Source organism: Procambarus clarkii, chromosome 81 (genome assembly GCF_040958095.1).
Source record: "Procambarus clarkii isolate CNS0578487 chromosome 81, FALCON_Pclarkii_2.0, whole genome shotgun sequence".
NCBI classification, from domain to species: Eukaryota; Metazoa; Arthropoda; class Malacostraca; order Decapoda; family Cambaridae; genus Procambarus; species Procambarus clarkii.
This window is the reverse complement of record NC_091230.1, coordinates 17,509,547-17,525,163: the sequence shown is the minus strand read 5'-3', so window position 1 is coordinate 17,525,163 and position 15,617 is coordinate 17,509,547. Positions and strand designations below refer to the sequence as shown.

At 40.4% G+C, this 15,617-nt stretch overlaps 2 protein-coding genes across 3 annotated transcripts in view; both read right to left on the bottom strand.

Moving 5' to 3' along the window:
• Positions 1–2,221, bottom strand: part of Cpsf160 (cleavage and polyadenylation specificity factor subunit 1) — a 33,479-nt gene extending 31,258 nt beyond the window's left edge. Inside the window, exon 1 of one of the 2 annotated variants that reach the window (XM_045766638.2) lies at positions 2,134–2,221. The gene's annotated coding sequence lies outside the window, so the exon portion shown is untranslated. Of the gene's footprint in view, positions 1–2,014; positions 2,087–2,133 lie in introns of those variants that run through there. The other variant, XM_069315215.1, reaches the window with a different exon arrangement.
• A 3,417-nt stretch (positions 2,222–5,638) lies between these two features.
• Positions 5,639–15,617, bottom strand: part of Kul (Kuzbanian-like) — a gene marked incomplete in the record, with an annotated part of 66,768 nt that continues 56,789 nt past the window's right edge. The window contains 1 exon segment of the mRNA XM_069315552.1: positions 5,639–11,287. Coding sequence (XP_069171653.1) covers positions 9,719–11,287 — 1,569 coding nt within the window.

Sequence of the window (15,617 nt, the reverse complement as noted above, 5' to 3'; positions counted from 1 at the left end):
AGACAGAAATAAAAGGAGAGATGGGGGAAGAAGTATCTTTAAAAATGATAATGTTAAGTCTTAGTTAATCCCCATCTTTTTTTTGTTGAGAGATAATTTACACAATTAGGCATGATTTGAATAATTTAGGATTGGTAAGGCTAGGTTAAATTAATAATTTATTTATTTATACACAAGAAGGTACATTGAGTTTATGAGAGTACATAGCATTGATTTTTTTTTTACATTCTTATAAAGCCTCTAGCACGCATAACGTTTCAGGCAGATCCTTAATCTAACAGATAATTTTAAGTAGGTAATTTCTATAAAAATTGAAAAAATGCTTACAGGTACATTGTAAGAAAATTTGACAAAGATTAGGCGGTACATTAAAGTAAAATTTGAGGGTTATCAACAGGTACATTGTAGCATAATTTGAGGATTATTTAAAGGCATAATTCAGTCAAATATATGTTCAATATAACAACCATGATATAAGGTGATAGCAATGATTACAATGGTAAAGTTGTATGGCTTAGGTACATATATTGGGGGATTGGGTAGCACTAGATACAGTGCGAGTTTAAAGCACTATGTAGGAAATTATTATTGAAATTATTTATTATTTATTTAATTATTTAAGGCAATCTCTATTTCCAGTAATACACAGATCTGTATCAACATAACATTATGCCTAACCAACAAAATAGGTATACTGTACTTTAATCAATCAGTTGGCATGTCATCAACTACACACAATACATAACACAGCAGCCATTAACGACGCACGTCACATACATGTATAATACAAAAAGGTATGTATGGAATAAAAATTATTTATATAGACTGGCAATTTATATACTATATTTCCATTAAGAAATCCACATTTTGTAGACTAGGTTCTTGTTGATCATACTGAAACTAAGATGGTAGTACAAGAAATAAATTCTCCATCCATTGTTCTGTTGACTAGATGCAAAAAATCTAATTTTTTGTAGTAAAATAATGATTGCAAGATAACTATTAGGAGAAAGTGCAAAGCCAGCATGACAATATATCACCTGGAAGGAATATGAGGACACGGAGGGAAGGAATGATGACCAACCACTTGGACATCATAAATCTATTGCCAACTCACAAGAAGTGTTGGCTTGTGCTATACTGACCCAATCTAATCTCACCTTAGTTTAGCCTAATTAAACTTAGCCTAACCTATTCTAGCCTAGCCTAATCTAACCTAGCCTACTACATTTAACCTAACCCAAAATTAAAAGCAACAAAATTTTATTTGGTATGGACTATTTCATAAAAATACCAAATTTTGATACAGTTGTTTCAACAGTCCCAAACACACTTGTGTTACATATTTGTTGATGCATTGTTTAACTTTCAGGTCAAATGCAGCATATGGTTTCTCTTGGTGTGACTGTAAGCCTATTAGACTAATCAAAGCCTCTCGAGCCAATGACTAGCCTTCCCCCAGAATTCAATCAACAAGAGTGAACAAGATCCCCGGTACTTTGTTCCTGCTAGGTAAAGGCTTTGTGTGTAAGAGAATTAACCCAGAAGTTAATTTTTTTAATAATCAGGGGAATGCACCAAGCCATTATGACTTTATAGCACTTGAAAGGGGTCAGGATAAGGATTTGGGATGGGGAGTGAAGTAATGGTGCCCAACCACTTGGACGGTTGGGGATTGAACACCGACCTGCATGAAGCAAGACCGTCGCTCTACCGTCCAGCCAAAGTGGTTGGGCCAGGATACCAAGAGGTTAGGCCGTGCTCAGACCCCCACAGCCAGGAGTACATGGCTGTAAGGTGACTGCTCATGCCTCGTGTGTCTGCCAGTGTCGACCTACGCCTACCACCTGCCAATATATCCTTAAATCACTGTACAGTGCTCAGTATTGTGTCACTGTTAACAAGTAACTTTAAATAATTTACACATATTTAATCATTCTAAACTCTTTATTGTAGCCCAAGCATTATTACACCCAATTTTAAATTAGCACCAAAGTCCTAGATGACTACCCACAGTGTAAGGCTATCCTGGTAAACCCTAGACACTGAGGAGCTCAGCCCTCCTGCAGCCGCTGCTCTCACACACAAGGACACCGCCAGGCTAGAGCCTGGGTAACAATAAAGAGGAAATACCTGGGCAATTTATTAAAGAAACATGATAGTTCAGGAGACGTCTACGTTCCCTCCCCGGCCGACGCCACAACACTGACCAATATGTCCGACTCACATCATCCCACCTTCTAATATATATTATCTTGCTTATCATTATACTACATGCTTTGTTCAAATCGTTTTCGAAATACCATATACGTTTGAATAATTTGTTTTAGATAAAATTAAAGTTTGACTGTATTTATTGGTATTTTTCAATGATTCTCTATTTCATGATCTGTATCTATTCCACGTTTCTGTCAGCATGTTCACTTACAGAAAACGGTACATTAACTAATTGAACGACAACTACTTTATTATTTATTTATTTATTTATTTATATACTAGGGGGTGAATCCGGCGGTGCTCGGCATAGAATGTCTCTTCCCCCCCCACACGTCATCTCACCCTTTTCTATTCCCCTTTCCCCACATCTCCCATCCCCTTCTTTCCCACCCTTCCCCTCTCCACTCCTTCCTTTTCCTGATTTACCTGATTTACCTGAGGGCAGTGCAACCTGTCCTCCTACAAAGAACGTCGCATTTCGCTCGTATGCGTTACATAAGGTCCAAAATTGTCGTACTAGAAAATGGAAGCGGCTCGCGAAAGTGACGTACTGTCCCGTTTTCTGTTTTGGGTCCTCTGGCAGGTTAGGAGAGGACACTTTAAATTGACCATTTTCTTGACGTTGGAAAACCTTAGGAGGACGGGCTGCGCTACTAACCCTAGTGGCCTCGACGAGGACAGGAAGCCGGGGGCTTGTCGAAGGAAATTCATCTTCCCCATCACCCGTGACCCCCTATCTCTTTACCCTATCCTCCAACTTCCCACTGATGTTAACAACTTCAGACCTATATCAATTCTGCCAAACTTGTCTAAAATATTTGAAAAACTTATCTACAAGCAGTTTTACTTTTATCTAGCCAAACACAATATACTTAGCTCTTATCAATATGGCTTCAGACCCCAAAAAAAGCACTAACGATGCACTTATTTGTATGATTAATTTGATACATGCAGCACTTGATAAAAATGAGTTCCCTATTGGATTATTTGTGGACCTGCGTAAGGCTTTTGACACTGTCAACCACGAAAACCTTCTTAAATTACAACATTATGGAGTCAGAGGTCACTCCCTGCAGTACCTTAAGTCTTACCTTACTGACAGGCTCCAATATGTTTCTGTGAATAATTCAATTTCTCCCACCCTACCCATCAACATCGGTGTTCCTCAGGGCAGCATACTTGGCCCTCTCCTCTTTCTCATCTACATTAATGACCTTCCAGATGCCTCCCAACACCTCAAACCAGTTCTATTTGCTGACGACACAACCTTCATTTACTCCAGTCCTGACCCCCTTGCTCTAAATGTCAGTGAATACTGAGCAAAATAAAGTACATCTTTGGCTAATTGCCAACAAACTCACCCTCAACATTGACAAAACTTTCTATATTCTGTTTGTCAATAAATCCTCCAATCAAATAAATCTCAGGATAAACAATACCCAAATTTGTAACAAAATAGACGGTAAATTCCTTGGTGTTCTCATTGATCACAAGCTGAATTTCTAGCGACACATTCTAAATATATCAAAAAAAGTTTCAAAAACTGTTGGCATTCTTTCTAAGCTCAGATATTATGTACCTTGCCCTGCCCTGGTGACGTTCAATTACTCCCTCATCTATCCTTATCTCAACTATGGTATTTGTGCTTGGGGTACTACTACCCAAAATCATTTACGTCCTCTAATTACTCAACACAAAGCTGCTATTAGGACAATATCCAACTCTGGCCCCAGACATCACTCGGTACCCCTACTCAAATCTCTGAATATGTTAGATATTAAGTCTAACATATATATATATATATATATATATATATATATATATATATATATATATATATATATATATATATATATATATATATATATATACAGTCTCCGTGGTGTAGTGGTAAGAATAGTCTCCGTGGTGTAGTGGTAAGACACTCGCCTGGCGTTCCGCGAGCGCTATGTCATGGGTTCGTATCCTGGCCGGGGAGGATTTACTGGGCGCAATTCCTTAACTGTAGCCTCTGTTTAACGCAACAGTAAAATGTGTACTTGGATGAAAAAACGATTCTTCGCGGCATGGGATCGTATTCCAGGGACCTGCCCGAAACGCTATGCGTACTAGTGGCTGTACAAGAATGTAACAACTCTTGTATATATCTCAAAAAAAAAAAAAAAATTATATATATATATATATATATATATATTTATATATATATATATATATATATATATATATATATATATATATATATATATATATATATATATATATATATATATATATATGCATGCAATTGACGATCACAAAACACTGATCATTTTATGCGGAAAATCCACAGAGAAATATGAAATGAGGTGAACGTTTCGGCTTGTTAAAGCCTTTGTCAACACCAGAAATCAAATTGAAATATTAGTTAACGTCTTGCGCACACCGCTTCGCCGTGCGTGGATCAGCTGCCGCCGTGAACTTGTCACCCCGCCCTACGGTGCGGCGAGTCTCCCTCTAACGTCCGCCAGTTTTCATCGCCACTCCTCTCTCTACGGCCCGACACATCTAACACTTTTGACTTTCTTCTCCTCAACGTCAACGCGTCTCCCTACATCTGTCCTAGTGCAGTCATCGGGAGGGTAAACCCTTCATGCAAACTGCACCTATTCTCAAGAAGAAGATACCTGAGACCATCAGGAAAGGTCCCTCTGTGGTACATGCTTGGAGCAGTTGCCTCCGTATTCGTTCTGTGATGCCAAGAAGATTGCAAACTGGGTCCCGGAAAACTTTGCTTATCATTCTAATTCTGTAGTCTTATCTAGAGTACACACCTCGTAGGGGGCCTCGTAGCTTGGTGGATAGCGCGCAGGACTCGTAATTCTGTGGCGCGGGTTCGATTCCCGCACGAGGCAGAAACAAATGGGCAAAGTTTCTTTCACCCTAAGTGCCCCTGTTACCTAGCAGTAAATAGGTACCTGGGAGTTAGTCAGCTGTCACGGGCTGCTTCCTGGGGTGTGTGTGTGTGGTGTGGAAAAAAAAAAAAAAAAAAAAAAGTAGTTAGTAAACAGTTGATTGACAGTTGAGAGGCGGGCCGAAAGAGCAAAGCTCAACCCCCGCAAAAACACAACTAGTAAACACACCTGGGCATGGTTCTGGGTGGATCCAAAGTACACACATGGACATGGCTCTGGGTGGATCCAGAGGACACACCTGGACATGGCTCTGGGTGGATTTAGAGTACGCACCTGGACATGGCTCTGGGTGGATCCAGTGACATATCTCTGTGTTACAGTTTATGAGTTGGCAGTCTCCTCTCACTTCTCAGCCAGCAGCCAATTTGGCATGAAAGACCTCCCCCCCCCCTTCCCCCCAAAAAAAGCATCAACAGGAGTCATGTGTAATTAAGTGTTTAGAAAAGGATATGTAAACCAATAACTTTTTTCATTTTTTATTGTCAAAATGGTAATGTCGTACAAATAGTATTTAATGGCATATGTCATAGAAAATGGAGTTTGAATGGCGGATGAAAACACTCCAGCCCATCTGTGTATTGTGGCAAAGGCAGGTGGGCTGGTGGTGGTGGTGGCGGCATTTGTGGTGGTGGTTTTGGTGGTTATGGTGGTGGGCAAGACATGTACTAAGCTCTTCGCTCTCTCTCTCTCTGTTATGTGTTCAAGGAAGCCACACCAACTCTGTTGTTCTTTGTAGGTAATGCCGCTATTATAATACAAGTCTCGGTTGAACTAATAACATTTCACTGTTTTTTTAATACTTATTTAACATACATCATTGCATTTGGAACTTGACATGTACTTAATTAAACTAGAATATTTTTAGCTGAAATTGTATAACTCATTTTTACCATTAATTTCGCGAAAGACACGGTACACCTTTGAAAACTTCCCCAGATTATTTACCCAAGAAAACTGAATGTGATTCTTAATACAATTTCCTGGCTGAGTATATTCCTGGCTAAGTTAACATATAACTTAGTCTGAATTTTGAAGCATATTTCATTTATAATGTCGAATTTAGATTTTAACCCTAACTAAAGCTTTCACAAAAAAAATAATCATACAGTTATTGACAGGATAAATGTTGTTTAACTTAGGACAATTTACTTTGGACATTATAAAAGGATTGTCTACTGAATGGGAGTCTCACAGAAACTGAATGAATAACGTACGACTACAACTGATTTTCTATTGAATATTACCAAGAGAAATGTAGAATACATTTTAAAATCAACAACTTTTCAAAACTGTAATTTTGATGAGTAAAATATCTTCCAAAATACCAAAACCTCGAGTAAATTTGTAACTCGTACTGATATTCTCTTTAGCCATTCAGCATCACCAGGAAGTTTTAACATCACAATAGATTTACACATGAACCCAAAACTTTCAAAATTGCACTGGGGCTTACTCGTAACTCTCATGAGCTTTAAAAATTACTATGAGCCATAGTTAATAACTAAGGAGTCTTGCAAATTCTCCTACTAGAGCTGTATTCAGCACTCGGGAAGCTTTAGACATGGCCCAAGAACTATTATAGGGGCAATGCTGGTGATGTTTATCATAACCCACACAGCGTAGCCCCCCTCACATGAGTCGTCACTTCTCTTAGACATAACAAATACTCTTACATTACGCTGTTCTCAGTAGGTACTGATCCTGAGTTTTCTCGGGGAAGAAAATTAAAAAAACACTAAAAACCTCTACACACCATTTGATGAAATAAAAATTATATATATATATATTTATATATAAAATACACAACAAGGATAAAAACTGAAATACCATTCAGCAGTAGCAACAGGAAGATATACTATATTCAAGGTCCACTTGGCCACAGCCAGACACAGTTCAGGCAATACTGTAGTCGAGAAATGGATTTTAACACGGGGCTTAAAAATCAGACTTTAACACCAGATGGGAACCGACTTTCACACTGGGCTACAGTGTTAAAGATCTGATTCCAGCCACCAGTTCAACAAGTAACACTGTAATGAGCAGTTGTATTGGCCAGTTACTCATGGTCACAAGTCCATGGCCAAGTGGTTGAAGCAATTCAGTTCAAAATTAATACAGTACTTGGAAGCACATTCAGTCTCACTTGTAAACACAAGCTGAAACAAATATGCAGCAGCTCTATAGTACATACTTATACACTAAAGTGGATTTTTTTGACTTGTAGAACATCAGATGAATGATAGTAGTCTACCATACCTCAATCTACTCGAATTATTACAAATTTTTGGGTTTATATTTTCTAATAGAATATAAACAAATTATATTTTACAGCAATAAACAATTTAGCAGAAGAACTATCCAACCTAAACAAACATAGATAACTTACCATTTAACATCACACTCACCCAGTGTTGGGTAGCATGGGTAATCTGTGGATAAATCCCAACATGTGGTTCTTCTGATCCCCAACATGTGGTAGTTCTTATTCCTAACATGTAGTATTGTTTTTGATCCCCAACATGTGGCCTTTTGATACATAACACAGGACTTCTAACATCCCAATATGTGGGTCTTATTATTTTGACATTGTAACTCATCTGCTCTTGGTCTGATTCTCGTTACATCTTAAAAAATCAATGACAGTATATAATGTCATCCTGGATCCTATTCCAGTCAAGTTTTGAACTGGAATGTTTGTAACCTTGGAACCCAGCATTTCTCCTATGATTAAAATTCGGCAGTAACAGAATATTATCAGCAGTGTCTAGCACCAAACCATACTGATCTTCTGTATGGTAGAAGGAAAGGGAATCACACATACTGTGCACTAAGACATTCTGATGCTTGCCTCTTAATATAAGAGTGTAATAATCGCATTCTGAAAACGAAGATTCAACACTATCATTTATGAGTTATTACACACACACATTCAATTTTTGTTTATCAAACTTAACCAGCAGTTTGAAAGTTATGCAGACAGGCTTGAAAAGTCCCTAAAAATAATACCCAAGTCTCCCTGATCACGCACCCTAGCAGAGACTACTGTAAACAATGAGAAACTACCCCACAATCCAGCAGCTTAGGACATCAACCTACACCCTACTGATAGACCCATTGGCCTCTTATTTTTTACAACAGCGAGAAAAGCAAAGGATCAACGTACCATTTTCTGATCAGTTAAACACGACAATCTCATATTTTATATATTTTTACAAACTAAATGAAACACACTGTTCCTAGAACGTAATCTGTAAATCAGAAGCACACTAGTGGTCTAGTAGATTAGCCTTCGAAAAGTATTAAAAATATCTTGCACAGATTTACAATGTACAGGTTACAATATGTAGGAGTTTCAAGCTACACACTTAAGGTTTACAAGTTGTGGGAAGGTGAGATGAGATCATATGGCAGGAGCACCAGCTGAGGAGTCAAATGGGTTACTGTAATTTTTTTGATCAAATTTAGGCCAAGGCTAAGCATTGGAACTATTCAAAAGTTATTCGTTGCCAGATTAGGTTACTGTTGATTAGTTGGTAAACCAAAATAATAGGAATTAGGATATATAGAAGTATAATTAATAGGACAAAAATAGCTTTGCTGTTGAGGGTAAATAATCATGGACATAGTAATACAAGTTTTACTGCATGTATTGACTATGGGAGCATAAATCTACTGGTAGTTGCAGGTCACAGAACAGAATGAGAAGAGGATTAAGGAGGAGAATCCTAAATCTGTGTAAGGTCAAAATTATACTAAGAAAAACTATGCATGACCATCTTGCTGAATAGTGAGAGGCAGCTTACTGAATACAAACAAACTTGTTTAATAACATAAAGATGGCTGTTTCAACACACACAGTAATACAGTATGTAGCTAAAACCTTTGGCAAAATTGTGAAATATAACAGTAAATCACAGTGCCTGAACATCTGTCCTCGACCGCAAAAGCATTGATTGGCCTCACCTACAGAGCTTCACAACTCCAAGGAAGACTGACCAACTGGAGATGATTTGTTAGTTCCCATACAGTCTTGAGCAAGACAAACTTATCAGAGTTGACATAAAAATATTATCACAAAGCAAAACTGATATGAACTAACTTAGGATTAGCTGCAACAGGCAGCATTATACTGCCAATATTCTCAGATAACAATAAATACTCATTAAATAAAACAAACAATGAGAGCATTCCTTGTTCTCAGTCCATGTGGCCATGACTGGGTCACACACTTCATCACATCTTGTAAATATTCACTACACTTCTTCCCTCATCTTATCCAAAAAATGCACCTGATGGAATGAACACCACACATGTATACTGGACTTGTAAATCTCAGTTATGTGAGTAATGAGGACTAAAAAGTGGTTGGCACAAAATAGATGCAGCAGCCTTATGTTCATGTGACACAAGCGACACACTGTTTCTAAAATAGTGCTGTCACAAATGCACACTGGACACCGCTATCCAGGAAAGGCAGGACGAACTGCATTCACCCTAGACCAGAATTCTTGTCACTGAAATTCTGAACACTGTCACTGTTTGGGGGTACCTCAGACCCAGTCCTTGGGTTGACACCGGGTTGAATGTGTGGAGTGAGTGGAAGAGTGGAGACTGACATTGTCTGCGGGCTCCGACGGAGGCAGGATGGAGGCAACGCTGCCTGAAGGACTGGCAGTGATGAGTGAAAGCTTCTCGCGTAATCGCTCAGGCACCGACGAGTAGGAATTGGTCTTTGATGATGGGGGTGAGATTGAGGAATGCCGTTTCTCTGGATCCAGGGTGCGACGGTTCCTCTCAGGACAGGTCAGTCTCCGCTCCTTGGCAGGACTGTGTGATTTTTGGGTCTTCTCTGGGCTACTAAACCGTCTTCTTTTATCAGGGCTCAGACCTTCATCCAATATGGATCGCTTTCTCTTATCTGGACTAGCTGGGGGCCTGTTATAGGCCTCCATACTAATTGATCTACGGTACTGACTGGGTCCCAAGTCAAACTCGAGCCCCTCTGGACTGACAGATTTAGTAACTCTCAAAGAGCTATGAGTCCGGCCTCCTCGAGGGGAACTAATAAAGGCCTCGTTGATGAAGCCCCGTAAAGGACTACCTCTGTTGCTATCACTTGCTAGCAGACCCCGCATGGACCCATTTCTAACTGGTCCCATCTGGGGACTGTTAGTGGGTCCACCTAATACAGCATTAATAGAGCTAAGTGACCCATTCAATGAGCCCATCAAGGAACCATTGACAATGGGTTTGGCAGTTTTCTCCTCATCAGCAAGGAATTTGTTTATTAACCAGTTTCCTTCTCCTATCTTCCGGTGCTTCTCCGGACTTCGTGCCTTCTGCCTTTGGGTTTTGTCTGGACTGGAAGATCTGCGAGTTTTTTCTGGACTAACTGATCGATTCCTTGATTTTCTACGATCGTCCTCCAGGCTGGCCTGCTTATTTGGGCTTCTTGACCTTCTATGTTTGTCTGGGCTCTCTGCGGCACGACCTTCAGTACGCCCTTCTGCTCTTCGTTTCTTGTCTGGACTTCGGCTTCTGTGGTGGTTCTTGGAACTTTTTGATTTGCATTTTTTGTCATTGCTGCTTTTAGTTTTTCGTTTATCTGGGCTCTTGCTTTTGTGTTTGTCAGGACTAAGAGACTTGGGTCGAAAGGTCTTGAAACTAATTATTGAAAATCTACTAGACAGTCGGTCCTTAATCCGAGTATCACTTGTGGGAAGAGCTCCATCTGTGGCACCAGGACCACTCTTCTCCGATTCTGTAGGAGAAGTTACACCACCATCAGCACGTCTGCTACTTTTCTTGTGTGGCCGACTAAGCTGACTCTTTGCTGCCCGTTTGGCCTTCGTAGCTGCTCTACGCACCTCATTCACTTTCCTCTTAAATGGTAAATTGGCTCTGACAACTGTAGGGTGGACAACATGGTTAGCGGCTGTCTCAGTAGTACCATTGGCTGTGGCTCCATTGGCTGTTGTGCCATTAGCTATGGCGCCATTGGATGTGGCGCCTGTTACAGGCACTGAGTATTGCAATGCTCCTGAATTCTTATGCATAATCGTCCGGCTCTTCAACTTCACTGTCTCCGGAGCCTTCCCGAACACCTTGATGATCGCCACCTAGAAACAAGGAACACACGTTAACACAACAGGTACACAAAGTAACACGTAACTGCAGCTGTCCATTTCTAAGGGTGAAACAAAGCCTTTAAAAGTTATGCAAGTTCACCATTTTTGTGTACAGGGCCATCGCTAAAGAACATGGTGAACCATATATAACAGAAAAAGTTCATGATAATGCAGAACAGTTTAGATTGAAAGATTAAAATAATAAGAGTAAAAAATGTACAGGAAAAGCCAATCAGAAGTAATAATGTGGATAAATACATCAAGGTCAAGAATTTAAAATGCAATTATACTAGGAAAAGCTAATGTATATTTTTACCACATACATGAATAAGGCAAATCAGGAAAGATAAAGAATGGTAATTCTTAATTATATCCAAAAGTAAATGTTATACAGTATATTGGGAAAGAAGGCCAACCTTATAATGGCTTATGATAATTCAAACTACTGTACGTATCAACATATGCAGGCTAACACGACACAGGCCTTCACTGTAGAGAATGCTTCACTCAGGACGAGCTGCACACAGCCTTCACCCACAGTCACCCAATTTATGAGATGCAGAAAGAAGAGTGGCCCAGCTGAAAGATGAACTCGGGCAAGGGTGTGTCATGGGGGCTTGTCGCCCTAAAACACTTCTTGTGCAGTCACCGGGAAGAGAAGAGAAGAGCCTTCAAGCAATGGACGAAATATTCCACATACTGACAACAAGTAGATATTACATGTAACAACAGAGCAGCGACCTCCGCCATCTTCTGTGAGGACTGTAAACATGTGGGAGAAGCTTCACGGGAACTTGCAGACAAGAACTGCCAAATTGATCTGAGGGTCACCATCTCTGGTGGCCTCGATGTCCACAGGAAACCAGTGACTTGTCAAGACTTCCCTTCAGTCCCTAAGGATATTTTTCAGCTGTATTTTAAACTGAAGTACTGTATTGGCATTTACGGCTTCGGCAGGTAGGTGATTTCATGAGTTTATTTAACTTTGATGAAAAAACATCTTCTGTTGTCTGTCCTACATTGTGGCTTGTTGAGCTTGAAGTTTTATCCTTTGTGTGAGTTATATTAGATCTTTCCGTCTGTTCAGTATTTTAAGGCTCTATAAGATGAGCCCTGTCGTGTCTGGTTCTTAGTGTTGTTAGTCCTGAGGCCCTCAACCTTTCATAATATGAGAGTCCACTTAGTTCTGGGTTAAATGTTATTACTAGGCTCTGAACCTTCTTACACAATATTACTCACGATTTACCCCTATGTAACTTAATGTATCTGTGCACCAAGTTCAACCACCAGATTGGCAGTAGGACTGCCGCTGTAGCATGTTACAGACCTGGAGAAGGTTTCGGGAGTTGTTCTACTCCCCGAGCCCGGCCTGAGGCCAGGCTCGGTCGTATGTTACCATATCTCTTTTATAGACAGCAGCAGTGCCTTTCCGGTTGATGTCAGTCATGAAGAGCTGTTACGTGTAATTCGCTGTATTTTCATTCTAATTGCTGTTGCACTGTAAGCAAATATGCTTGTTTAACTCTGATGGACTCTAATGTATGTTGGAAACTCTTGATTATAAATCTTCTAGTTGATTTTCAACCAGCAATTAGCCCAGAACAATGCTAGGATGCAAAACAGAGATTAGCGAAGTTTAAGGGGTTTCCACAGCCTACAATATGGGAAGATGGAGCAGCACGCCGCAGGAACCTCACCAGACCCAACCATACAGCTGCTCCCCTCTGATTTGGCATGTCTTTCTGCAGTTTTAATAAAGATCAGCCCGAGTGAAGCACTGTCTACATTAAAGGTTTATCCTTGTGGTGTGTGTTTGTTTATATTTGTGTCTCCAATATGTCCTACGTTTCTATCCAAAGGTCTACGTCCACGTTATCAAAATACCATAATAACTACATGAAGCTACCACTTGTCTAGCCATACAAATACAACAGTTCCAATACAGTATCTAAATACAGTTCTGCTCGTAATGTGTTACATTTAACATGTATGAAAACACAATATTTATGTTGGAGATAAACAGCTGTATACTCTATGCATACCAAACAATGAACCACAGTACAGTATTCATATTTGCTGTTAAGGCTGTAACTATTCTTTGATATATTATACATAATATGTGGTCGTTAGCTAGCATACACACGTTTCCAAGCCACGACTCAGCTGTAATGTGCTGTGTACCAATATTACAGGAGGCGAGATTGTGCCTCAGAGGAACATGAGAACAAGCTACGGCGTTACAGTACTGGCTGTAACCAACATCTTGTAAGAACAAACCTTCACTTTCTGTCTGGCATGCATCTTTTATTTTAAGAGCTGGGTCAATATAGACTTCCACAGCACAGTTCCTCTCGTCATCCAATTTTGGCTTCCTCTTCTGTAATATGCGCCATCACCATCAGCATGCAACATGCAACAATTCAATGGGAAAAGGAGCAATACACAGCGAGGAAGATGGCCATGCTTAACGAAAGAGTTAAATGCTACATTTCCGTTGGTGGATTGATTAGTGCAAGACTAGCCAGCAACTCTGAGGCGTGTGTCTGGAGGGCATCACGCCAGAAAGAGGAAAACATGCACTACAATGAAAATAACTCACACGAAAACATGCCAGTTCTAAAGCGAATACAGTTAAGCACACACATATTTTAATAGAACTTGCTACTTCCCGAAACAAGTCTTCTTGAAAAGCAGATCTTATAGAGTACAAGTCATTAACTAAGAGGTAGAAAGGGCCATGCATTATGGTCCTGCATTAAGAGGTTCACTCATGCCATGAGAATGTACACTGTAGTGAATCTAGCATCAAACAGCTACGTGCATCCCGGTTCAGACCACATCTTCACAGTTTTCTAAGCCGATGGACAATCAGATGATCATGTGACGGTACAGTGACAGGTACATCAGCGTCATAAATGACTGCTACAGTAGTGGGTTTGTGAGGGCGTGAGAAGCCTGCAGGCTGATTGGTTTGACAAAATAGGTCATTTTACTAAGTTAGCAAAACTAAGCAGGAAAAAGTGGCATCAATATGACATTGAAAATATCTTTGAAATTGTGAATTTTAACAATTTACATCAGTTGGCCCCGTGAAAGTAAGATATAAACTGAATAGATTTCATTAATCTTTTTCCTTGGGAAATGGCAGTGGTGCCATAGATGCCTGTGTACCGTACAGTGTACCGTACAAGTACTAAGAAGAGGAAATGAATTGACAAAACTCTTCTAATGATTTCCACCAATAAGGAAGAATTTAATGACAGATACGAGTGCAAGCTGATATAAAGAACTTGAAGTGAAGGAGCAAGCGGACTGATGACTGCGTCTTCACAATACTAGACAAATCAGCCTCATGTGCACTGTGAAGACAGCTTTTATGTGCTGTGCACCAGGCAGTATCTTGAGCACACCAACCAGCAAGGTTCTCAGTGTACCGTGGGTTGGGGGAGGATATGGTGGGGGTGAGGAGGGGAGACGGGGGAGCCGGGAAGGAAGAGTGGGGAGGGAGGAGTCAACAGCTCATATCCTGCCTATCTCGTGACAGTGTAAACACAGGGGACACCAGGATAAGATTGATTAGTTTTAAGGAAGGGGCCAAATGTTCAGCCCTTCCCCTGTGTGACTTGCTCAACACTGGTGGCAGGGGAAGGGCTGGTTTGTGCAACGATCCCATTATCTCCCAGATAAAATGAGTTGATTTATGATGTATGAGAACTTATTGATCTTGCAAACTTTCCTCCTCTGCATTTCGAAATTTGGTCACAATATTTTTTTTCCATTGTTTACAGAGACTCTGGATGAAGCTGAAGTAGAACATGTAGTAACGGGAAACAAATTTTTCATTTAAATTTCTGAGTGGCAAATGTGCCTGGAGAATGTTTAGCGGTGCGTCTGATTGAAAGCTTTTTAAGAATGGTGGAGTGAGTGGCAGACGTTGGTGGGTGGGTGAGGGTGGAGCTGAGACAAGACCCTACCCATGAGGGGCGCCTCCACACCCGCTGAGCACTGCTGCTGAGCCTGGTAGTAGTAGGAGGAGTAGGAGTAAGAGGACTCTAGCTCCACCTTGTAAGTTGGATCCATGGTGCAGATACCAATCAAGGGCATCTGCAAAGGGTACAGTTGAGAAGTCTATGTTGAGGAGATATTCAGAGTCACAGGGGCATGCAGAGATAAGAGGCAGCTCTTGCACAAGTGGGAATATAGTCCAAAGGGGCACAAGGTAATGGTAGGAAATAAGGAACTGAGAACACAGAACAGGGAGTAATAATGTAATCAGGGAGACACCTGGTCAGTGATGAGGCCAGCCAGAGGAGATATTAAG